At 40.0% G+C, this 26,909-nt stretch overlaps 1 protein-coding gene across 4 annotated transcripts in view; it reads right to left on the bottom strand.

The window, feature by feature from the left end:
* The window catches only part of NTN4 (netrin 4), a 107,008-nt gene extending 96,288 nt beyond the window's left edge, over positions 1–10,720 (bottom strand). For 3 of the 4 annotated variants that reach the window (XM_030856348.2, XM_030856349.2, XM_060306727.1), the window contains exons 1-2: positions 9,752–10,335; positions 6,377–6,906 (exon numbers count right to left, since the gene is read on the bottom strand). In XM_030856348.2, coding sequence (XP_030712208.1) covers positions 6,377–6,906; positions 9,752–9,806 — 585 coding nt within the window. In that variant the 5' untranslated portion in view covers positions 9,807–10,335. Of the gene's footprint in view, positions 1–6,376; positions 6,907–9,751; positions 10,336–10,634 lie in introns of those variants that run through there. The other variant, XM_060306728.2, reaches the window with a different exon arrangement.
* Between the last annotated feature and the right edge of the window lie 16,189 nt (positions 10,721–26,909).

Below are 26,909 nucleotides of genomic sequence, written 5' to 3'. Positions count from 1 at the left end.
TGAAAGGATACTTAGGAGTCGTGTAACATCCAACACAATTAGTCAACAGTATTATCATTTTACAGTTATTTTCCTATAATTCAGTTCAGCACCAGCCCCCTCGCTGTCCTGAAGTATTCTCCACATGTACTCTGGACATTCATGCCCTGTGGGGATCTGTGCTAGGTTCAGAGGTTGGGGGCCTGGGAGCCACAGAGTGAATACAAGGAGAGAGGAGACAAAGTTCCTCACGAAGTGACCACTGTAGGAATAGAAGAGACGGGGGACATGATATTATAGTTACATGTGAGTGACCAGGGTGCATGGGAGTGCAGACCAGAGAGACATTACATTCAGTGACTTTTCAGACAATTCTGATTACTGATCAGAAGCAACAACTTCCATATTCTCTGGCATGATTCATTTTCCTCATCTTCCAGAGCCCCCAACCTCTAATACTCCCAGCCTGGTTTATGTTCTCCGCTCCTTGGTAGGAAGTTACCTTGTATGCCCAGATATACCTGACCTCCAGGTGTCTGTTCCTCATTGTCTGGCCTTAATTTTTCAATATGAATCATCAGTTACTAACGCAGCATTTTGCAATCTGATCTCTCAAAGTTTCCAGAAAATTACAACCAAATACTGGCAAAGTTAAACCATCAAGTAGAACAAATACGAAGCAAGCAGATGCTAAACAGATTTTTTTAATAGCTAGAAAGAAGGTATTTGGTGGGGGGGTATTCACCCATTGAAATCAATAAGTCAAAGTTTATTGATTTAATTTCTGGGTTTGTTCGAATTTTTAATGTAGCTCCTTTGAATAATTTTATTTGATAACCATCCTGTGGGTTTTCCTTAAACTAAAGCCATTTTTTAAAATGTGCTGTTGTAAGTCTCTAGCCTCACCCCTACAGGAAGGGAGTAGCCCCAGGGTGTGGATAATTGAAACACTCTAAACAAATATATACAACATTTTATTTTCAAAAAAGTTCAACAAAATTGTAGCTGAGAATATGCTTCAAAGCATAACATTAATAACTTAGAAGAATTACTTAAAGCGGTTACCAACTAGATAAAAAGTATTTCCCTTCCACCCAACAAACAAATCAATCAAATAAAAAGTATGCTAAATGGTACTGAAGAACTGTAATACTCATTCCCATATAGTTTATTTTAAATGATCTTGGGTAACATTAAGTGCAAAGAATCTTTACTTGTTATTTTTCTATCTAATGTAAAAAAAATTAACTTTATTATGCAAAGTTCACAAACCCATATTACAAATTATCAATTAAACTGTAAGTTTTACAGTTTCATAATTACCAGAGCAATTTAGTTTTAGTTTTGTTTTGTTTTTAATTTTGGAGTTATAATAAAACCTAATCATATAAATAATTTTAAAGCAAGCTAATCATCCCAGCTCTGGCACAGGTTAGCTCATTACTTACTTACTCTGACCAAGTTACTCTGACTCACTAAGTCTCAGGTACTTTGTCTGTAAAATGGCGTCAATACTTGTACCCAACTAACAGGGTTCTTGTGAAAATAAGGCATGCAGAGGACTCTACAGAATGCCTGGCAGATGGGAAAGCTTCAGTAGATAAGAGCTGCCACTATGACTCATGACTGATGCTGCTGAAAAAAGAGGCATGAGCGCATTTCAATGACTGAAGAAAACAAGTAGCTAACCAAAGAGTAGTGTTTAGAAAGCATTTCTACTCATGTATTACTTTGTTTTATCTTTTCAGTTTAAAAATCCTAAATATTGTCTAGGACATTATACATATAAATACCTGTAAAAACCTGATTAATTTATCATTTTCTGCACATTTGTGCCATATTGACTTTATCACAAGGTATCACAAGGTATTGAAATATACTCCTTTTCAATGGCCTAAAGAGACAAACAGATACTCAGATCTTGCAAAGCACATTATTTTCACAACATACTTGGGGAATTAATCATGCACTACCTCATATTATTTAATCAATCAGTCCATAAATTATCACATGTAATCTCTCACCCACTGGACTGTAAGGATTACGAAGGAAAGGAATGTATATAGTTTTTGTATCTTTCATACTACACAGCTTGGTACAAAGGAATTTCAAACTAGGATAATGGAAACAGCACTGGGCTAGAAGTCAGGAAGTACGAATTTCAGCTGAGTAATTGTAGTCAAGTCACTTAACTCTCTTCAGGCTTCAGATTACTCATCAGTCATGTGCTTTTCCATCAATGACATTCAGGTTCCTTTTCAAATGCTCTCATTTTAAGAAACACTAGCAAGAGGGATTTTTACCAGTGTTTGTCATTTTAATACACAACTTCATTTTTCCATATCAACAGGTTGAAAGAATGGGACCCTTAAGTACAGATTTTGTTCACTCAAGAAAACTTGCCAGGAACTCAGATTTCTTGTCACTGTCTGTTCCATCAAACACAAATCCTTCAACCTGTTTTAAAAACAGCAAGCCCTCCCCTGCCAGCATTCCCTATCCCCTACCCTGTTTTATTTTCTCCTTACTACCTATCACACTCTGGCATACTGTATATTTTACTTAGTTATTTGTTCTCTATCTCCCCCTTCCCCACCCCCATTCCCAGTACCATGCCAAGCACCACATCTGCCTGTGCCTTTTTTAAAAATAAAATGGAGGTATATTTGAAAATTAAGAATTGCATGTATTTAAGGTGTACAATTTGATGATTTGATATACATAAATATTGTGAAATAATCACCACTTTCAGGTTAACATTTCCATCACCTCAGATAGTCACCACTTTTCGGTATGTGTGGTGAGAATACTCCAGATCCACCCTCCTAACAATTTCAAGTACACAATAAAGTATTGTTAACTATAGTCATACTGTTGTACATTAGATCTCCAGAACTTGTTCATCTTGCATAACTGAAACTTCGTACCCCTTGAACAACACCTTCCCCATCTGTGCCTTTTACCAGGATTTTGGGAGCACTTAATACCTCCACCCCAGCATTTCCCAAGTTGTGCTCTGAGGATCTCTAGAGTTCTGAAAGATAGTCATCGGAGTTCTGCAAAAAGAGGGTTGCATGGGCAAGTAAGTTTGGGGATGTCCCATCCTATACTTCCCACTTGGAGACAGAGGACACATAATGAGAATATTTATATACTTATAAATGTCTAATTTTGTTAAACCCAGGCAGTGTTTCCCAATCTGGTTTGGCCATGGAGACTTTCATTCCCAGAACACCACTGACATCTCAGAGGACATTCCTGCTCAGGAGAAAGCCATCTGGCAAATTCTTTTTCACCTTCATGTCACATCCAAATGAATAGCAAATGTGAGAGAGTGAGCGAGGAGAAAGGCAGATAGCTCTTTGCTAGCAATTCTTAGAGGTAATGGAGAGAGAACATGGTTTTCTGAAACAAATACTACACTTAAAGTCAGAAGACTTGTGATTTAGTCCTAGCGCTGCCACATAACTAACTAACTGTATGTCGTTGGGCAAATCGCCCTACCTCTGAGCCTATCTCCTCTCCTGTAAAGGAGACACATTTTAGGATAACCATATCCTATTCTTTGAAACTGCTGACCAGTTTAGAAAGTTTCTGTGTAGTAGATTTGACTTGGATTTAAAAAGTATTTAAATTTAAAAATTATTCTTGGATTTAAAAAGTATTCTTCTGGGTGGATTTTTCGGGCCTATATTTTTAAAGTCCTTTTTCAGATGACTGGTGCCTTCCACTCTGAAGATGGGCATATCTGATTTCTTAGACATGAAACTACAGGACTCTCTAGGGCCCTAAAAGCCCAAAGAAATATTTTAGAATGAATAATGGAAACAAATTAAGTCTGGGATATATTTATGTTAGTCTGAGTAGTAGGATAATACCTAGAGAAAGCCTGAGAAGTCTTATATAGAATGGAGGAAGATACAGGTCTATAGTATTATAAATAAGGAGTAAATGAAATTTGAGACTACTTATTTGATGCTAGATTAATTGGCTTATTTTTCTGATCACTCAGTTTTCAAAGAGAGTGATTGAGGATACAGGGTTGTACTGAAAAATTAATTTGTAGCTCAGCACTAATTTATATTCCAAAGCAACATGCGAGAGGTAGATAATAATCATTTCCTAGGGGGCTTCCTCTGGTCCTTACCTTTGAGGAAGACTCTCTTCTACTCTCTAACTCAGGAGGGAAAGATTCATTCTCAAACCTGTCTCTGAAGGGAAGAAATTCTATGATGGTTTAATGTACACTTGCAAATAATGCTCTAGAGAGAACTAGGTGGCCCTTGATGTTTTTCTTGCCGTTGAAATATGTCTGCTGAAATAACAACTACAGTAAAAAAAATTTTTTTAACTGGATATAAAAGGTGACTGCACATTGAAAGATCTATCTAACGTAAATTTTAGTCTCTGCTTGAAATTTGATGTAAGCGTTGATGACAATAAGTAGTTTGGCTTTAAAGAAGACAAGATTTTGCTCTGCTATAGGTTAAATAAATGTTCCTTTAGTCATCTCTAAGTAATTGCTGGGCCATTGTAATACATTCAATATGATATTTGCTAAGCAAGCATGCCTGCCATCTGGTTACTGAAACTCTATTTTTGCTACTTCATAGGTACACATGGCCCAGTAGCACTGAGATGCAGGCAACTGATAGGAGCCTGTGGATCAATTCCAAAGCAATTTGAGAGTTCAAGCCATTCATTTGTTTGCAACACAAAGTGTTCTCCACGGAAGAAAACAATGAGTCTAACTTATCTGTCTCTTTCCTGTCCTGGTATCTTTAAAAATGTCCATCATGACAGGGTGCATGCAGGTTTACAATATTAAGCCAACTTTAGAGAAGAATGGAAAGAAGACTAAGAATGGAAAATAGTCTGTGTGCTGCTTGTACCACATCCTGCTCGGCTCTGGTGCCAGCAACTCTGTTCCTGGTCTGGGGAGTGTCCACAGAAGAAGAAGTAGCTGGGTAACATGGCAAAAGTCCATATGGGTCTGTGGTAGGAGGGAGAAGAAGTTTCCAAACCAGTCCTTCCATCAAGTCCCTGGCAAGCACCCCTGTCCCCCAAACCAAAGACAGAATTAGCAGCACTGAGTACAATGCCTGACACACATAGTAGGGGCTCAATGAATGTTTACTAAATATAATCATCTGGGAAGCCTGTGAACAGTAATATAAATGACTGCTAGAAGAATGATTATGTTAGTCTCTGAAGCCATTGTAATACATGCATTGGATATATGCTTAACACCTGGTCCAGGCTTTCTCGACTTTGACACTATTGACATTTTGAGCTAACAATTCTTTGTTGGGAACAGGAGTGGGAGGGATGCTATCTTGCCCACTGTAGGAGGCTTAGTGGCATCCCTGGCCTCCATCCACTAGATGCCAACAGTGTCCCTCTCCCCAGCAAAAATGTCCCCCTCGTGATGGGGGGGTAACAAAATCACTCCTTGTTGAGAACCACTTATCTACTCTGTGTGTTTGTGTCATGTACTAGAATTAGAAATACTATACTCTCTCTTCTCTTTTTTCCTGCATTGATATTTCTTGATCTACACGTTGAAGGTATTTTATTCTTTTAATCTGCTTTCTCTCAATTGCCTCTAAATTCCATGTTTTCACATATCTCAGTGGGGGAGGGCTTTCTAGGTACATCTGTACAAGTTAAAAAAGACATGTTTCCCCCTTAGGAGAGGGGAAATATGAAACAAAGAGTAAACATTCCATACAGAAATTGGACTAGTAGCTAAGGAGGCTGTTTTGCAGAATGATATTGAGATGGTCTTGCGCCCAGGATAGACCCCAGACTCTAAGCTGCAACTATTGTGTATGTGTGTCCAAAAAGAGTTTCTGCATCTTAAAAGAAACTACCTTCATTTGTTTGCTATGCACTCTTGCAATCTTACCAGTAAAACTTCTCTGTTATATAAAAGTATCCTTCTGACAAACATATTTTTTTCTCCCTTGGTTTTGTTTTTATTTACTTCCTATTTATGCTAACAGTTTCAGGAAGATACCAGCATGGGCTCCAGGAACAGGCTGTCTCAGTAACTCTTGCCTCTTCAGAAGCACAGTAATCAGTCCTGCTAACTGAAGAAATCAGTAGCCTTTTAAACCTCTAAGGCAAAATGATAATGTTGTATATTTCCTCTTTCTTAAAATGAAAAATATTAAAATCTTAGAAATCTGACTTAAACCTAGCCAGTGGGCAACCTGCTTGAAAATGATTACACATCCATGTCTAAGGGTGAGAAATAATTTAGACAAATAAAGCTCATGAAAAATTCTAATTTCACTCATGTTGCTACAAGTATACCTTCATGCTTTAAAAAAAATGTGGGCTGGTAACATTTTTCTACCTTACTTACAGTGTAGAGTTAAACATGTGCCCTTACCTCTCCTCCAGTGCACGGGAAAGGATTGGAGTATCTAGAAGTGCAAATAGCTCCCTTCTTGACAACATCATCTTCCAGGCCAAATGTAGCCGGGCAGTTAGTTGCAAAGTACTTGTAAGGCTTCCATGTTTTCCCAAAGTCCTGGGACCGGTCCAGCACCATGGCTGCCGGCCTAGGGGACTTGAACACCATAATCAGATGAGTGAAGTAGAATTCAGCTTCCAGGTCTAACTGGATCTTTTCTCTGTGCACATCCTCAGCAGACTGCCACCACGTGCGAGGAAACCTGAAGGATGAGTCTGCCATGGCAGCTGGCAGGTGAGCCAGGTGAGGCTGGGCAGCACTGCATTTGTCACATTTGGGCTGCTGACAAGTCAGATCAGTGTTCTCACTATAGAAGCAGTACAGTTCAGTGGCGTTCTGACCACAGGTGGTGTCTGCCCAGAGTTTTCTTCCTAAAGCCAAATTTCCCATGCGAGGGTTACAGGCTTTTTCACAGCGGGAACTCACTCCAGCCACTCCACTCAGTCCTAGAGATGGGAGAGCATATGTTATTCAAGACAAACCCATCTGGAAACTTCTTTTGTCCACCTAGTCCATCTTCAACAGTCGAGTTATCCCCATATTGCCCCAAGGCTTTCAGTAAAGAGGAAATGCTACCGAATTTGAGCATGAATACTGTTCTGCATTTATACTATTGGCATATGCAAGTGTGTGAATGTGCATGTGTGTGTGTGAGTGTGTGCCTGCCTGCCCGTTTCATGTAAAATTCCCATAGAAGAAAATAAAATCAGTTTGGGTAAAGGGCAAGAGGAAGGAAAGTGGAAACATTGGGTAAAGATAATGGGACTGCTTTCTAACAGTCTCTATTTTTGAAATACACTCATTTGCTTTTGAAGTCATGACATAAATAATACCAAAAACCAACAATGTTTTTAAGATCACTCAATTTAGTCTTTCAGATATAATTTGAGTCTTTAGCATTATCTTAACATGTTTATGAGAATGCATTAAGGAGGAAATGTAGAATTCTACTATATTTTTAAGACGAAAACATGAAAGGACCAATTCCCTAAGAAAATCAATATGAGGTATTGGTATACAATGGGATCTCATTTAGGGATACAAAGCTAGAGACCACTGGAGCCAAGATGTGCAATATCTATTTTTAATATCAAGTAAATGTAAGTAAGAAAAAACCCTCTAAACTGCCAAATGACAGAAAAGCTTATTTGACACCCTCTCTGCCTCTTGAGTGCTTCTACCTATGACAGGTTCTACAGTAGTTACCTGTTTGCTTAACAGGAGAATGTTTACAGTCTGGCAGCCACTAACAGGACCTTTAAACATAATCTGTGAACTAAAACACCTTCCTAAAGAAACATGCGCTTCCACCCAAACAAAGGTCCAACAGACTTTAATGTTTCAAAATTACTTAAAATGATAAACATTATACACCTACTAACATCCTGACTACATAATATAATCCTTAATTTGGGCTTGTCATTTTAATTATGAATACCTGAAGCAAAATTATCTATTTTAAAAGTTAAAACAGAGAGGGAAAAAAAGGAAAAAGAAGTCAAACCCCAAATTCCGGCTAATTGAACGTTTCTGCTTCTTAAGAGGGAGCATCTCTGAATCGTTATCACTATACTGTTGGAGAAGCCAAATGACAGCTTAGACCAAAAGAGAGACATTTCACACACTCAACTGACTATCACGAGCCTCACGAGCCTTATGGTTCTTTGCAACCATAAGAAAGGGCTTCCTTAGGCATATTTTTTAAATGTCAAATTCAAGTGTGCGTTATGCCTGGACTCTGTTTGCCACTTTTCTGATTAGCTGGGGCAACAGTTGCTTGTGGCCAGGATCACCCAAACACACAGTGTGCTATGACTCACCTGTAAAGCATTTCAGGGAAAATCATATACTGCCTGTACAAGTATTTTTGACTTGAAACACTTGCCTTGTGATATTTATTTACAACCTCTTGATTGCTTGCATGTTTTTGCCATAACACGGTTTGAAAAGGGAAAGGTTTATTAAAGTTCACCTTGTGGCTGGGGGACCATGCATAACAGCATGCAGGGGTGCATAAGTAGCAAGAATTAAAGTAAAAGCTTAGACCTTTAACGGCTCCTTGGGAAAAGTACTGAATAATTTTAGATGTCCCCACCCCAAACTAGGAAGAAATCCAGAAAAGACTGGAGCCAGATAAATAATCGGTGGACACAATACTTAGAGATCCCTAAAGAAGTGACCATCCAAGTATAGCAAGGATGCTCCTAAGAGTCCGACGCGTTTGGGATGCAGACTCCAAGCCTGGCTTTTACTTCATGCTAGCGTCTCTGGGGGCTGAGTGGATGAAACCGAAGGGAAGGGAGAAGTGTGCCAGTGCTCTCTCTCCACCAGTCCGTCCCTCCAGCCCACACTCCCCTTTCTGGAGCAAGCGAGATGCGTTTGAGAGACCAAGTGGCCAAAGAGTCCCTCACTTTCTTTCCCCCTTACACCCTGAACCGCACTTACGCCTAGCTGGAAACCAGGTGACCTGCAAGAGGAGGGAGAGGAGCAAAAGGGGTTCCCAAATTTAGAAACGGCAAGCTAGGAACGGGTGGCCAAGGGCAACCCAAGGCAGCCGGGACGGGAGTGGGAGGGAGAGCGCATCTGACGACGCCTCTATCGGTCGTCCAGTTACCGAGACAGGAAGCAGACCCGCCTCCGACCTCCCGCGGAGCCTCGGCCAGGGTACCAATTCCCCAAGGGCGGCAGGCCGGCTCCGTGCAACCCGGGGCGATCACTACCTATCGTCCCAGCCCGTGGTCTCACTGAGTTCTAGCCACTGCCCAGGGAGAGGCCACTCACCCCGCCCCAGGTGTCCCTACCTGGCTCCCTAGTACCCAGCATGAGGTCGGGGACAACGGCGATCGCTCTCAACAAGAGAGCGGCCCCGGCCCACGCGCGCCCAGGGTCGCTGGGCCACCCCTCCCCATCATTCCTCAGGCCATGAAGTGCCGGGGGATGGCGAGCTTGGTCCTTTGTTCCCTCACAAAATGGAAAGGCAGTTTTTTACAAGTCCAAACCGAGAAAAAAAAACCAAGGTCGCGCTGTCTCCGGCAGGGCGCACCCAGGATATCGGGTTATCCAAAGGCATGTGTATCGCAGTTGCAAAAAAAAAAAAAAAAAAAAAAGAAATCAGTAGTATTTTAAACTGCTGAGACCCGGGGAAAGGAGGCGGAACATGGCCACTCATTTCATCCTTGGGAGCTGAGCTCTGCGCTCTCAACCTGCACTCGCCTGCACCCCCGATTTCTGAGGTGGGGCACACAAGGGGCGAAGGAAGGGGGTTGGGGGCCCGGCAGCGTCACCACCCACCTGCGGCCACCGCGGAGCAGCCCCAGAGCAGCAGCAGCCGCGCGCAGCTCCCCATGGCCGGGAGGAGCCGGGAGGACCCGGGCCGGGCGGGTGCGGGAGGGAGTCGAGCCCTCGCGGCCGCGGGATGAAGCGCCAGCAGTCCTCGGGAGGAACCGGGCTCTTTATTTCTTCCTCCTTCTAGGGCGCCAGGCTCGGTCAGTGGGCGCCGGCGGCGGGGAGCTCCGGGCTGGGGCCGCGCCGGGCGGTGGGGTGACCCTCGCGCACCGGCCTGGAGGGGCGCGGGCACCTCGGGGGCGGCGGGAGCCCCGGCACCATAGCCCGCCTGGCCACGCTGCCCCGCGGAGCGGTCCTGCGAGCTCCTCCGCCGCTAGCCCGGGGCTCGGCGCCCGCAGCAGCCGCTGAACTTTGCGAGACCTTTCACTTCCCGGCCGCCTCCGCCGCCGCCGCCACCGCCTCCTGGGCGTCCTCCTCCGCTTTTACCACGTCCTCTTGCTGCTGCGTCTCGGTCCCGTCCTTCTCCATGGGCAGTTCCATGGGATGCATTTTTATTGCACCGACACCGCGGCGCTCCGGTGCCAGCCCTCCTCCCCTCGCACCTCCACCCCTTCCTCCCGCCCGCCCCCCGCGCTCGCTTGACAGCCCGGGCGCAGTAGCCCTCGCGGTCGGGTCGCCGCCGCCGCCCGGGGAGGGATCCTCTCGCCCGACCAGCCGCCCCCGCTGCCTCGCTGCCAGCTCCACCCGCCCGCCTCAGCCCCCGCGCGCGTCCGTCACCTCGCACCCCAGCTTCTCTCGTGCCCCTCCCGTCTCTTGCCCTGCATCTCCCTGTGTGACCCCCCTGGTGCCCTCCAGCACCCACAGGCCTCCTCTGGAAGCAGTCTCCCACCTTCTCCCGGAACATTCCAGAGAGCAGTTGACTCCCTCTTGATCAGGTCAGGGCATGCCAAGGGGCTTAAAAAACCGCGAAACAGGCTAGCTCCTACTTCCTACCTCCCCCAACAAAAACAAGCCCTCCTCTTCTCCCGCCACCCCTTCTCCCAGAGTCTAACGACCCAGGGATGGAACCCCTGATCCAGTCCGGGGTCAAGGGCAAGGGAGAGCTCATTAACTGCTAAGTGGCATTCGCCGCTTCTCTGCTGACTTTTGGGGGGTGGGGGAGGGCATCCTGGCTAAACAATCAATGCTTACTTCATCCGAGGTGTATCTGTTTTGATGTAAAACGTGTTCCCTAATTCAAACTCAAGGTGCTAAAAGAAAAGGGTCACAGGATTAGCTAGTACCCAGTTTAAGAACATCCTTGTCTAGGGGCAGGGGCACGACAAAGACAACCTCTTTGGTCCTTCCAAGCACTCTCTCTCCAGTTGTGCTGCGAAACAATAATGTTGTGTAATAACGTATGGGGAACAATTTAGTAGCGACGGCAAGCAGCTAATTGTGGATAGGATTGCTCAGGGCTGCTGCTTATGGAAGACGATTACACAGCCCTTGAGTCTGGGACTTTTGCAAGTTCTGTGAAGATATAATTCTACGTACACATCCAGGGAAATTGGTTAAAGTTAAGTAGAAAGCAATTTTTTATTGCAGTGTTCATTTTGTGCCTTTAAATATTTTCCAGAAAATTATCTACTTTACAGATACCATTCAGTTGTGTGTGTTACTGATGACGACAGTTCAGAGCTCTGGGACATATGTAGATATTATTTATGACTCAGCTGGGGACACGTAAGAAGTTTATATCTCCCAGGAGGGACTGGGGCAAGGTCAGCATCATCCATTTGGGAGACATTAAAATTATTCTGGCCAACACTGGGAAGTGGCAAAAGGTGTGGAACAGCAATTTATGTAACACTTTAGAAAATAAACCCTTTGAATTTTTCAAATATTGGTAGTGTTAGGGCTTTCTTCATATCTTATAGACATGTTCCCGATGAAGTCAGTGAAATACGTCCCCAAATTATTTTGCTTACCAAATAAATGATAGGAAATTATAACAACCAAAGGCTCTAAGCACCAATATTAACCTAATTAACAAAGCAAATCTTTAAAAAAAAGAAAGAAAATGCACTTTTATTATTAACTTCTGATTCTACTATATTGAAGCAGAACTACTCCATTTCTCATTACAAGTGTTAGGGGCATAATATCTGCACCAATCCTGCCTTGATAATATACTTCCTTGATTGCTCTGTAACTGGTTCCTGTTTCCTTTAACAAGAGAGTAAATGCCTTAATGGTCAAGCAGTCTTTTATACTTAGTCTATATAAAACATTATTATGTTTTTCTTTTATTCGTAACTGAGAACACCTGCTAGATATATAGTAAATTTTCATTAAATGTTTTTGACTGAGTAATGTTAAAATTATTACTATATACTAAGAGCAGGGATTAAGAAGAAAACCAGTGAAATCAGAATGATTCTCCATAGTCTAAAGAAATCTGTATGTTTATACCAAGATGAAGCAGCTCAGGAGAGAAGTAATTAGCATTCTAATAAAGTTCATTTGGTGGTATAGTCTAATTTAGTTATAAATTTTATTTTCATTTAAAAATTTTGTTTTTCTTTTTTTCTATTTTCATTTTGAAGAAACTATACAGGAAAAGTTTACCTACCTAAGGAAAATCTTGCTCAGTGATCAGCATATATTGCCTATGATTAAGTGTTTTTGAAAATTTTAGTAATGAGTTTAGAATTTTTTTAAAAAATTATGAATTAGTAGGAAGCTTAGCATGGAATTTTGATAACCAGTTTTCAGAAGCCACATAATTGACAAATCTAGACTACTCCTGAGAACTTGAAAGAAAGATAAAAGGGCCTTTAAGAACTAAAATAGATGGCAAAAAGTCCATGCACCAAAGACCTTACTCACAGGAGAGCTCTTTAGGTCTTCACTTAAATTATTCATGCAATGTTAATAAGTTTGGTTATGCTGTTATCCTAGACCATAGCATATTAGAAGTAACAAAGTAGAATGAAGCAGAATCCTGTTAAAACAAGGAATGAGTTGCAAAGTGGTAAGAAAAAAGTAGCCATAAGGACCAAAAACCCCACAGCCATCTGAAGACTTTTAGTTTAGAGGCAAAGCACCAAAAGGCTGCAAAGGTATCATTCGAGTATAACTTAGTACAGTAAATGAGGTTTCTAATGGATCATGGGATTATTTTAGCATCAAAAGGAACCTTAGGGGTCTTTGAGGCCAACTTCTTACCCCATCGTGAATTCTCTCCACAAAATCTCTGTCCAATGGTCATCCAGTTTCTGTTCTAGAAATCTCAGTAAACAAAAGCAGCCCTTTTCATTTTTGGTACTATTTTGTTTAACTGTGACATCTTTCTTCTTAAAATTCTTCCTATGTTTATAGTTTAGTTGTCTGCAACAATACAGAATAGGTCCAATCTCTTTTCTAATAGGTATTTGAAAATTTGAAGTCAAGTTTTATTGCTCCTCCTAACTATTCTCTTCTTCAAGTGTTTAATTGCCCATGTAGCATGATTTCCAAACCTTTAACTATCTTATTCACCCCTCTTCAGATATACTACAGTTTGTCAATGTTGCTTTTATACTTTGCATCTAGAACTCAACTCCAGGTTTGTCTGAATCGGTGTGGAATAAAACTGAACTAGTAGTTCCTTTAACTTAGGTCTAGGGCTTATATTTCATTAGCCTAAAAATGTATTAGAAGCTTTATGATGTCAGCTGATATTATGCTTGAAGCAAACTAAAACCCCCTTTTTATATACTGCTGTCTTAAAGAGTCATTAATAAAACATAAAACATGTTTTGTTTAACCAGAAGGAAAGAGTTCCACTAAAATACACTGCAGATAGCAAGCATTCAATAAATATTAAGGAAAAAAAGCAACAAATTCAAATTGCTAAATTTGAAAAATGGTTAAATTCTTAAAAGGAAACTGTTACTCCTGAATGGGATAAGTATCTATTTTCTATAAAAATCATCACTTCTATGGAAAATTTGATTCAATAACACAGTATACATTGGTATTACTATACATTTCCAAGGAAAGCAGGGACTTTGAAATAGTGATATTTTTAGTATACCTACTATCTTTCCTCCATGGAACTATAAACAGTATCTCATTTATCCTGGAAGCATCAATGTGTGGGAAGGAACAGGTATAATTTTGCACATTTTCAGAGAGAGAAAATGATATGAAAGATATAAATGCCAAATTAAGATCATCCAATAAATATACACCAGAGATAGGACATGGGTTTCCAGATTTGTTTGTTTGTTTTCATCATTGCTTATCCATCAATTTTCCGTGAATACAATCTTCTCTTTTTGAACTAGAAGACTTTTAGGAGACAATGAAATGGAGAATTGTTTCCATTGAAATAATCCTATATTTTGTTTTCTACCTGGTCTATGCCCTTCAAATGCCCTTTAAAAACACCGTCCTGGGAATTTCCTTAAGCTTTAATCTAAGCCTCCTGCCACTGGCACTGTGTTTCTTATTTCATCTGCTTCCTGGCTACAGCTGCTCATTCCTAGGAAGGGAGTAAGAGCCTTTGAAAACACATGTGCTCTTCCAGGAAGGTAAGCAGTACTTTCCTTAAAAAAAAAAAAAAATGCACACATGTTCTCTCATGTTCAAATTAATTATATGGAGTCTAGAAAGTTCAAATAAACAAGAACAGTTCTGTTGTTGTTACAGAGATAGCTACTCTGGACAACACTGTATTGGCACGAATTTTAAACATTTTCTCTTCAAAATAGCTCTTAGCTAAAACTTTCTATACATATTTCTATTTCTGACATTAATGAAAAGATGCTCAGAGACAAATAACTACTTTTTTAAACGTAGGGAAATAGATAAAGAAACAGCTACCAAAGGCCTCATGAGGATGAAAGAACAGTAAGCAATATGGGTAATTTCTCTTATTTATATCTTTTATATAGCAGTATAGTAATTAGGAGCATGGACAATGGGGTCTGACTCCCCAGATTTTAAGCCTGGCTCTGCCACCTGCTAGCTGTGTGAGTGTGGGCAAGTTATTTAACCTCTTGGTGCAACCATTTCCTTATTTGCTGTATGGAAATAATAACAGTATCTAATTAATAAGGTTATTATGAATATTAAATGAGTTTATATTTATGAAATGGTAGAAAAGAGCAAGACACATTGGAAGCACTTTAAGTTTTGTTAAATACATAATATAGTAAACTACAAATCCATCAAGTACATACAGTCTCTTTTGACCTGCCCTAGAATTCCATCTTCAAGTTATATATGTATATTTAATAGGCAGAAATGAAATCGTTGCCCTGGCTTAATTTTAAGTGCTGTTTTAGCTGTGTAAAAGGCATTGCACAGGAGGTGAAAGTATGAAGCAACAAATCTTTTTTAACTAGAGGGAAAGAGGGATTGGCACTGATGGAGCAGCTGCAATTTACCAGGCACAATGTTGAATACTTCGTAATTCTCACAGCAACTGTATATGGTTAGGTTGTCAACCACTTGATGAGAAAACTGAAGCTCAGAGAAGTTAAATATCTGAGCCAAGTTCAAACAGCTAAGTAAACTGACAATGCAGGATTTGAACCCCCAGTGTGTCTGACTTTAAGCACAGTATTCTTTCCGTTTCCTCTTTCAAGAGAGGTGGCATAACAAGGCAGTTAAAGAAAGTGTGTGAGACTAGATTGCCAATTTCCTCATTGGTAAAAACACTCATAGAATATTTTCTACCTTAACAATTACCGTTGAACCCACTGAGCCATGGATTTAACTACCACCTACCTTGTTTACTCCCTAACGTCACTCGTGGGCCTCAGCGCTGTCAATGGACACCTCCACGTAGACATCTCAAATTCAACACATTTAAAACTAAACTCACTATCTTTCTCCCCTAGCAGGTTACTCCTCCTGTGTTTACTATCTTAGTAGAAGGTCACAGCTATCCATCTACTGGATCAACACAAATGAGTAGTATTTTCCAAACTTCTGCAGAATACTCATGCTCGGTGAGATATACTAAGTGTTCTGAGGAAAAACAGTTCTATTGTCAAATGATATCAATATTAGGTCAAACAAAATTAAATAGGACTTAGCACCTTTCCTATGCTAAGTTCATTGCCAATCTTTAAGAAATGCACATAACATTATATTACATAGGATTGCATTCAGTTGCGTGGACTCAACTCACTAGCTTAACCAAATTGAGATTGATTTTCTTCCCATGACAGGAAGTCAGGAGGTAGACAGTCCAGAACAAGTGCAGCTGCTCAAGGAAGTCATCAGGACTTGCGTGGCTTTCTTCTTCATGGTCACAAGAAGGCTATTCCACCTCCAGGACTTGTATCCCCCTTCTAGGCAAGAGAAATGGAACAGAGAAAAGGAAAAAGAATGTACGCCATCTGAGTCTTAAAAAGCTTCCCCAGCAGCCCCACCCACCTGCTTATATCTAATTTCCTGAACTGGGTTATGTGGCCTTTCCAGACCCTGAGGAAGTCTGAAGAGGTGAATATTTTAACTGGGCACATTGCCACCCTTAAAAAATCAGGCTGCTTCTATTAGAAGGAAGAGGAGATTGAATGTCAAGTAGACGTACTGTGTATGTCATCAAATTGTTAGTAATATTTCACTAGTGTATCTGGCCCAAGCACCTATTAACATATTTCATGGCTCCACACCTTTGACAGATGGAATTCATGCTGCTTGGCACCCAAACCTGCTGTGATGTACCAGTTCCTGCCACAGGGTCTCTGGCTGCACCCAGAGTGAACTTCCTGCAGTCTCTGAGTGGGTAACGGGCTTCATGCCTCTTGTTTCTGCATGCTCTCTCCCTTCCTTTGCCTCCTCTTCTCCTGGCTAATTCTGGCAGGTCCTCGGAAATTCAGTTCAGACAATAACTACTATGACACATTTCTCTCTTGCTCTCTCCTCTTCCAGCAGGGTTAGTTGCCCCCTCTATCATCCCATGGATCACTTCATTATCCTCAATTATAGTTTTTTTCTTATATATTAAGTGGGGAAAACAGGAAGCAAAATTATATTTATGCTTTAGTTAGAACTATGGGAAACATACATATGAAAAAGGCATGGAATGTATCAAAAATACTAGAGATGCATGTTTCTCTAGCTTCGAAACTTTCAGCAATACCATATAGTTGTTATGATCACATTTATTTTTTTTGTTTGTTTGTTTGTTTGCGGTACGCGGGCCTCTCACTGCTGTGGCCTCTCCCGTTGTGGAGCACAGGCTCCGGACGCGCAGGCTCAGCGGCCATGGCTCACGGGCCCAGCCGCTCCGCGGCACGTGCGTTCCTCCCGGACCGGGGCATGAACCCGCGTCCCCTGCATCGGCAGGCGGACTCTGAACCACTGCGCCACCAGGGAAGCCCTGGATATTTTTTAGTACTAAACTTGGGCTGCGATTTCAAACACAAGCACTTTTCTGCATGTTTTTATTTCAAATCTCACAAGATTACAATGCAATTTAGAGGGCAAAATGGTGACATAATTTGCTTTAACCCTAAATTCAGTATAACGGACCTCATTGTAGAAGAGAGATTCAGTTACCAGGAACATCAGAGAACCTCATTAAATAATGTCGAACCATAACACCATCCTCAGAGCTCAAGGTAACAGCTTCAGGGTATTAATACATTTCGAAAGCCTATAAACTGAGCAGTAAAGGAAATTGGAAGGCTATAGCCACTCAAGGTTACAATAAAAATAATTTCATTTATGTTCCTGCAAAATTCAAAATAGCACCTCCAATGTTCTACTTTAAACCTTCTCTACTTATAAATGCTATTTACTCACAGAAATAGTGCCTATTAAACTTGAGGAATAAAGGCCTTAAAGCCAAAGTTAATACAAAATTAATATGAAAATAGTCATTGCTCTGGTGAAGTCTAAGCAATTTTTCATGTATGCAGTTAGTCTCTCTAACATAACTGTAGAAGATTCCTTCATCATAAAGGAATAGTACATCATTTTCCCACCTTCTTCCTTCCTTCAAGAATGTTTGAATGGACTTCCCTGGTGGCGCAGTGGTTAAGAATCCACCTGCCAATGCAGGGGACGTGGTTTTGAGCCCTGGTCTGGGAAGATCCCACATGCTGCAGAGCAACTAAGCCCATGCGCCACAACTACGGAGGCTGCTCTCTAGAGCCCGTAAGCCACAACTACTGAGCCTGCGTACTGCAACTACTGAAGCCGGCGCGCCTAGAGCCTGTGCTCCACAACAAGAGGAGCCACTACAAGGAGAAGCCTGCACGCCGCAACCAAGAGTAGCCCCTGCTCGCCACAATGAAAAAAAAGCCTGCGCCCAGCAATGAAGGCCCAACGCAGCCAAAAATAAATAAATTAAACAAATTATTAAAAAAAAAAAGAATGTTTGAATGAAGGCAGGTTTTATTACAAACAGAAAAGAAGGAATCCTCTTTTAAAATGATAGATTATTGTTAGAATACATGATATCCCTATTATGGACAGAACTCTGCTTTTGGTAATGAAAGCATATAGAATTATATGAACACTTTTAAAGCAGTATTAGAATTTATATTAAAAAGAATCCTGAAGCAGTAGGAGATTTCTCAGTCTACTAATGACCCTATAGGAAGTTTGCTCTGAAATTATCATATTCTCTGTCTTCCTACCGACCCAACAGGGGAAAAGAAAGAGGTACAGATTACTATCTCTTACTCTGGGAAAAAAAAAATCAAAACCTGCAGACTTGAAGTAATATGTAGCTAAACAGTAGCTTTGAATTCTTTTCTCAGTCTCACTGGTGTGGTCCTGGGTATATAGTACTTTTGCTTTTTCCCATGCCTCTTTGATGCTTCTTTTGTTTATTTATTTATTTATTATTTATTTTTTTAACATCTTTATTGGAGTATAATTGCTTTACAAGGTTGTGTTAGTTTCTGCTGTATAGCAAAGTGAATCAGCTATATGCATACTTTTAAATACGTGAAGAGAGTCAAATACATTTGTGGTTTTCTAGTATGTACTTTTTTTGTATACAAAAGGATATTTAATGGCCCCTCTATGGACTCAAAATATCCTGCAATCAGTAAACAAATATCTTGAATATGCATGTAATCCAAAGGGATCCGTAAATAGAAAAAAAAAATTCCCTATGCAAATTTGGATGAACCTGTCCTAATGTGCTTACTCTCGATGGGACATTGTTTTTTAAACTATTATAACCGGTAACAATAGCTAGTGTTTACTGGGGACTTAAAGCACAGCAAGCCCTGTGCTAAACAGGTGACATACATTATCACCTTCAGTCCTCACAGTCACAATAGGGAGAGACCTTCAGTCATCATCCTCACTTTACAAATGAGAACTGAGACTCGCACAGCAGAGCTGAGATGGTAATCCAAACCACTGTTCTCCAAAGCCACTATGTCCATCATGGGTCTTTGGAAAATATGGAAAAGCGGCAAAAAGAACAAACCCATCATACCAAGAAACCAGTTTTCATTTTGGTATATTTCTTTCTGATTGTATTTCTATCCATACAATTTTTGTTCCATACTCTTTCACTTATTATTATTAATTTATTAGAAATTATTTCAAAATATCAATTTTCATGGCCATTAACTATTCCAGTGATTGGATATTCCTTGTTCAACTTAATGCCACACTTATTTGGACACTTGGGCTATTTTCAAATTTTTGCTATAAATAATACTTTTATAGCTATTTATGTGAATTAAATATTTTCTTAATCTGGGATTATTTGTTTATGATCATTAAAATGGAAACACCAGGTCAAATACATACATTTAAAGGCCACATTAAATACATTTAAGATCACATTGCCAAATTTATTTTCCAAAAAGATTACATCAATCTGTACAACTACCACCAATGTGGTGCCTATTTCACCTCACCCATACCAGCATTGGGTATTATACTTTAGAAATACAAATTTCCTAGTTCAGTATGTGAAAAGTGATTTTTTTATTTGCTTTTCTTTTACTGGATTATGTGCAAAGTTGAACATTTTTTTCTATGCTTGCTATTCAGTTTTATTTTACCCTTTTCACTGGATTCCTAGGGTGGAAGCTTTGATTATTGTTTTTAGTTCGCTTTTTCTGATATACACATTTAATGCTATAAATTTTCCTCTAAGCAAGTTGATTTTGCTGTGTCCCACAAATTTTGATAAGTTGTACTTTTATTTTTTCTTTAATTCAAAATATCTTAAAATTTCTCTTGAGATTTCTTCTTTGGCTCATGAGTTACTTAGAGGTATGCTGTTTAAGTTCCAGATATTTGGGGATTTTCCAGTTATCTTTCTGTTATTTGTTTCTACTTTAATTCATTGTGGTCTGAGAACATACCATGTTTGGTTTCTATTCTTTCAAGTTTATTAACGTGTGTCTTACGGCCCAGAATATGGTCTATCTTGGTGTATACTTATTGTGAGTCTGCTGTTGTTGGATGGAGTATTCTGTAAATGTCAACTCGATCAAATTGACTGATCTGTTCACGTCATATATACCCTTACTGTTTTCACCTTTTTCAAATTATACTCACTTAAAAAATTTTATTTGTTTATTTTTTATTTTTGGCTGCGTTGGGTCTTCATTGCTGTGCACGGGCCTTCTCTAATTGCGGTGAGCAGGGGCTACTCTTCGTTGTGGTGTACGGGCTTCTCATTGCAGTTGCTTCTCTTGTTTCGGAGCACGGGCTCTAGGCGCACAGGCTTCAGTACTTGTGGCACATGGGCTCAGCAGTTGTGGCTCACGGGTTCTAGAGTGCAGACTCAGTAGTTGTGCCACATGGGCTTAGTTGCCCTGCAGCATGTGGGATCTTCGCGGACCAGGGCTCAAATCCATGTCCCCTGCATTGGCAGGCGGATTCTTAACCACTGCGCCACCAGGGAAGTCCTATACTCACTTTATACAACTAGTGAACAAAACAACAGAAGAGAAAAGTAAATTAAAAAACTTAATTACACTTAAAGTTTATAATGGAGGAAACAGATTTCCATGCATGCTTTTCATGAAGTTTTTCATTTTTGCCTATTACCTCTTTCTAACAATGAAGAGGATGTATGAGAGGAAAAGCTGGGTGAGAGTGTAAGTCAGAAACACAGAAGAAAATGTTGAAAGGAAACACCAATCACGTCACTAGTCTGAGATTTTTCCGTATTCTAAATGATGGTTTCATGCCTATTGAAAAAGAAAAAGCTTATTTTATCTTTGTCTTCTTGAGAATTCATAATTTTTAATTAAAAAGTAATAACTCTTAAAAACAACATCTATAATCCATATTTTGAACTGACCCTGTTTTCACTGTAAAATACCAGAAAATCACAGTTATAGAGTCGTAAAGGTAACTGTAGTACAGAAAGTTTGACTGATTACATAGTGTTATAGTTTTAAGAGCTCCTTCAAAAGCAATCAGACTATTTGGAAAACCTCTTTCATAATATATGTGTTCTTCCTTTAAAATGTAAACACTGGGCTTCCCTGGTGGCGCAGTGGTTGAGAGTCCACCTGCTGATGCAGGAGACACGGGTTCGTGCCCCAGTCCGGGAAGATCCCACGTGCCGCGGAGCAGCTGGGCCCGTGAGCTATGGCCGCTGAGCCTGCGCATCCGGAGCCTCTGCTCCGCAACGGGAGAGGCCACAACAGTGAGAGGCCCGCGTACCGCAAAAAAAAAAGTAAACACTGAGCCAATCTTAGAAGCAAACACTGACTGCATACTTATATCAAGTCAGTTGTTGCACTTTAGTTACAGCAATCCAAAAACGTGAACCATAGGTTTACTTTTTAACTCCAACCCTGTTCAAAGATCACTTATTGGCCTCTGAAGGAACAGGTGGCATGTCTGTTATAGTTTAACAAGTGGCCTTTGGGTGAGGTATAGTCATTCAGATACCTCTGGATGCTTTGGATGCTGTCATGTGTGGCAGGGTACACTTGCTAAAACATTCTCCTCTCTAGATCTGGAAACCTAGAGTCTGTATCTTAGGCACTGGGCTGGTATTCCAGACTTCCCTTCTGAGTCATAGATGAAAAATGCCATCTTGCAACTGAGATAGCACTTCCTTTGCCAAGAAATCACATTCCTAATTTCCTAATGTTGACATTACGATCCAGTTCTTGGTATATAAGACAGCTTTTCTCTTTGCAGTGTACATATATCTGAGCATTCATCTTTCTGATAACAAACTTTACAGGGATTTTTTTTTCTATCAGAGGTACCGTTAATTATATTAGGCTCCCCAGAGAATTCCAGAATCACTTCAAATACCAGCAACTCAATTCTATTCCACTACTCACATCTGTTGAGTTGGGTTGAATTGGAATTGTGTTACATTAAAAGTTAATTTTAGGAGTATTTACGTTTTTAGGAAATTGAATTTACATTTTTATGCGTATGGTATAACTCTCCATGTATTTAAGTCCTCTTTAAGGCATTTCAATAGAGTTTTATGCTTTTCTTCATAAAAATCTTGTCAATCTTTAATCAGACATTCCTAGACACTATTTTTGGTTATGTTTATAAATACCTTTTTAAAAATAATATTTTAAAAATCATTGTTGGTATAATGGTACATAACTGATTTTTTGTGTATTGATCTTATATCTAGCAACCTTACTAAATTCATAGTTCTGATATTTTTACTTTTTGGATTTTTCTGTATAAACAATCATATCATATGTGTATACACATGGTTTACTTCCAATCCTTAAAACTTTTGTTTTTCTTTGCTAACTACGCTGGCTAGAACACTTAGTACATTTTGAATAGTCACAATACTGGAAGACTGGTGATTTCCCTTATTATTTTGTGAGGTAAGCAATGTGTTTAAAAGATTTTTTTTAACCCAGCACTAGGTGTTTTGCACTGAGAGAAATCAAGTTGTCTAATCTGCCCTATTGCTAGAGTCATATCCTACCTTAATCATTTCCCATACCCTTACCTTCTTTTTCTACTAGGTGAATTGCTCTTTATACACTTTCTAAGTCCATGTTTTAAAATCACTTTTCTCATTTCCAATGGTGTATTTTTTTTTGAAATTGATTGTGAAATCAATACCCTATTGAGAAATTATCTTTCTCTTTACATTCAAATTACCTCTTAATATTCATGGCTTCCAGGAAAAACTTAATTAAAAAATGAAAGTACTTTCAAAGACAATGAGATGACCATGGGTCTACCTAGCACATTAATGAAGCATTCTTTATATCTTCCTACAATATTTCCGGTACTTCCGAATGTGCAGCTTGCTTTGTTGCACAACATCAGAGGCACCATTCACATCACTGTCTCTGTGAATGGCGTTTCCTGAAATTTTCAGTGCACAACCTGCAAGGCTGATGTAGTGGCCTTGCCTGTGTGTTTCATTTTTCTGTCTAATTAGGACTGTGGGTTCTCTCTCAAGCAAGTAGTGATAATCTGCAAATGTCTGGCTCCAAAAATAACCCTAAATGTGTTTCAAAAAGATTCTTTGGCTGCAAGCAGAAAAATAGTATGTCTAGGAGATGGGTTACGATAATACAGCTTTAGTAGGGTAGCCTCTTCTTCCACCCCAAATCAGTATTGATTCAGTGTTCTTTAACTTTAGTATTATGTAATTAAGTAAATTGTCACTTCCGTTTATATAAACACACAATTAGGATGAGGTAAAAAAAAAAAGGAAAGTCGGGGCTTCCCTGGTGGCGCAGTGGTTGAGAGTCCGCCTGCCGGTGCAGGGGACACAGGTTCGTGCCCCGGTCCGGGAAGATCCCACATGCCGCGGAGCGGCTGGGCCCGTGAGCCATGGCCGCTCAGCCTGCGCGTCCGGAGCCTGTGCTCCGCAACGGGAGAGGCCACAACAGTGAGAGGCCCGCGTACCGCACACACACACACACAAAAAAAACACAAGGAAAGTTGGGTGAATTGCTTGGGGGAAGAGTCAACATAAAACTAATAAATTACAAATCTCACTAGTAGTAATAATATTTGTGATTAGATAATGGTAAGGTGGTAATGATAATAATGAATCGTAGTTGTTTGGCTTAGTTCCCTTTTTTTATTGAAGTTATAGTTGACTTACAATGCTGTGCCAATCTCTGCTGTACAGCAAAGTGACTCAGTCATGCACATATAGATACTTTTTTTCATATTCTTATCCATTATGGTTGATCACAGGATATTGAATATAGTTCCCTGTGCTATACAGTAGGACCTTGTTGTTTACCCATCCTATATATAATAGTTTACATCTGCTAATCCCAAACTCCCAGTCTTTCCCTCCCCCACCCCCCAGCCTCCTTGGCAACCACACATCTGTTCTCTATGTCTGTGAGTCTGTTCCTCTTTTGTAGGTAGGTTCATTTGTGCCAATATTTTAGATTCCACATATAAGTGATATTATATGGTATTTGTCTTTCTCTTTCTGACTTACTTCACTTAGTATGATAATCTCTAGTTGCATCCATGTTGCTGCAAATGGCATTATTTTGTTCTTTTTCATGACTGAGTAGTATTCCATTGTATATATGTACCACATCTTCTTTATCCATTTATCTGTCGATGGACATTTAGGTTGTTTCCATGTTGTGGCTATTGTGAATAGTGCTGATATGAACATAGGGGTGCATGTATCTTTTTGAATTATAGTTTTTTTCTGGTCTATGCCTAGGAGTGGGATTGCTAGATCATATGGTAATTCTATTTTTAGTTTTCTGAGGAACATCCACACTGTTTTCCATAGTGGCTGCACCAACTTACATTCCCACCAACAGTGTAGGAGGGTTCCCTTTTCTCCACACCCTCTCCAGCATTTGTTATTTGTAGACTTTGGCTTAGTTCCAAATTTAAACTGCATTGTGGCTTAGTTTCTGCCATAAAAAGTTCTTGAGAGACAGAGAAAGAGAGAGGATTATATAGCATAGCTGCTACTTTCTCACTAAGAAATGTCAGTGTTAATGATGTATGCCAAACATACAATGATACCAGATTCTCAACTGTTTGAACTATCATCTCGTGCCCAAGCAATGTCAAAGTTAATTTTATCTGACTGAACCCATAAAGTTCTCTTTAGAAAGGCAGGTCTTTAGTTATAGACTAAAAAGGGCAAAGATTATAGCCAATTCATCTTTATAGCTGTACATCTGCAGTTTTAAGTTATATATATATTTCACTTGCTCATTCATTCAGTATTGGATAGCACAGTTTTAGACCTCACAGCAGGTAATACCACAAAGGGAATAACATGTACTGGGTGCAAAGTAAGCGCATGCAACCAGCTTGCGCTATCAGAAAAAAAGCACTGGATGGAGCCAAAAGAAGAGTGTAGATCAATCATGACCTTGATAGAAAAGGATAAAGTTTGGATGCTTGGACACATTTGCAAATAATGATGCTAGCATAGAAGCTAAACAGAGGGCTAAAATAGAGACCACAGGTTATACGAAAAAGTTATGAATAGTCAAGAGTTCGAAAGCAACTTAAATGAAAAAAATAAAAACAGTCTGCCCTGGCAATGTGTAAGGTATATTAGGCTTGTCACTAATATGAGGTGGCTAGGGACATCAACTGTATTACTTCATCCTTATATCACCAGTGCCAGGCACAGAATAAGTTCTCAATAAATACTTGTTGAAAATGGAAGAAGGATGATCAATTAGATACCTATGTGACCTAATTTAAAATATTCTGGGACTTCCCTGGTGGTGCAGTGGTTAAGAATCTGCCTGCCAATGCAGGGGACACAGGTTCAAGCCCTAGTCCGGGAAGATCCCACATGCTGCAGAGCATGCACCACAACTACTGAGACTGTGCTCTAGAGCCCGCAAGCCACAACTACTGAGCCTGCATACCACAACTACTAAAGCCTGTGCGCCTAGAGCCCGTGCTCCACAACAAGAGAAGCCACCGTAATGAGAAGCCAGGGCACCACAACAAAGAGCAGCCCCTACTCGCCACAACTAGAGAAAGCCCACGCCCAGCAACAAAGGCCAATGCAGCCAAAAATAAATAAATTAATAAAATAAAATAAAATATCCCAACTCACAAATGTCACATGTGGCTAAAGAAAAATCTGTTTCTGAGTTGTTTTTATAGGTGTGGTTCAGCCAGCATTGGTGACACATCAGGAAAGATGGCAAACAGACTGAGAACAAGCTGTAAAAAAGTGATCTCACTGTAAGCAGCATGGGTGGGCCTGGTAGGTCAGTTCTCATACAAGCACATTCATTCTAGAAAGTTCTCATATGACTAAGAAGACGCTAACAGAAATTGAACAGATTTCATCATTAAATAAATAGGAAACATCAAATAGGTAATGGAAAATGTTGAATGATGATGGGAGAAGACATTTCTAGATAATTTATAACCTCCTTCCTTTCATTCCCTTTCACATGTTGACTTCTCCTATTCCCCTTGACCTCTTCCATCCCTACCCTATGAGGCAGGGATGTTGCCCTGTAATCCACTCAAGAGCACTATCTTTGGAAGTTAAGTAACTTGCCCAAGATCACCTAAGAAGAGACAGAGCCAGGATTTGAAAAATTGGACTCCAGAGCCTGTGGCTATTACCATTCTGCTAAACTAGATTATGCAGTAGTTACATGGCAGGTAGAAAGTAAAATGCCTTAAAGTTGTCATGGGTTTTTTCCCTATTCTGTCATTAAGCAGCGTTATCCTTCAACTCAATCAACGATTCCAACCTTCCTCACCAGAAAAAGCCATCTAAACATTTCTAATTACCTAACAATATAAAACAAGAGAACACCAAAGATCCAGAAATCTCCAGGAATAAAGAATAGAGGTGGGAGGGGACAGTGAGCATTTTACTGCCCACTTAACCTCATTCATAAAATGGGAGTAATAATAACATGTATTTTGTAGGTTTCCATAGAATTGAATAAGTTAATTAAAGCACTGAGAATAATGCTTGGCACATAGGAAGCATTTAATAAGAGTTAACTATTATTTATTTTTTTCCTATCAGGGGCAGTGGATTGTTTTTTCTACAAAAAAATTACAATTAAAAAAATTACAATATCACTACATGTTTTCAGTTCCTGTAGCCCAAGAATGTGATTTCTAGCATGTACTCATATTTCTTAAAATCCTATAGAACTTATTTGGATATACCATGTTGTAATACAACATACCTTAACTTACTATTTTAACCAGGAATTCATATTGCTTTAACAAAAATGAATTAAAAGATTAT

The sequence above is a fragment of the Globicephala melas genome, chromosome 10 (genome assembly GCF_963455315.2).
Source record: "Globicephala melas chromosome 10, mGloMel1.2, whole genome shotgun sequence".
Classification (NCBI taxonomy): domain Eukaryota; kingdom Metazoa; phylum Chordata; class Mammalia; order Artiodactyla; family Delphinidae; genus Globicephala; species Globicephala melas.
The sequence above is the reverse complement of the archived record's forward strand: the minus strand, read 5'-3'. Positions and strand labels throughout refer to the sequence as shown.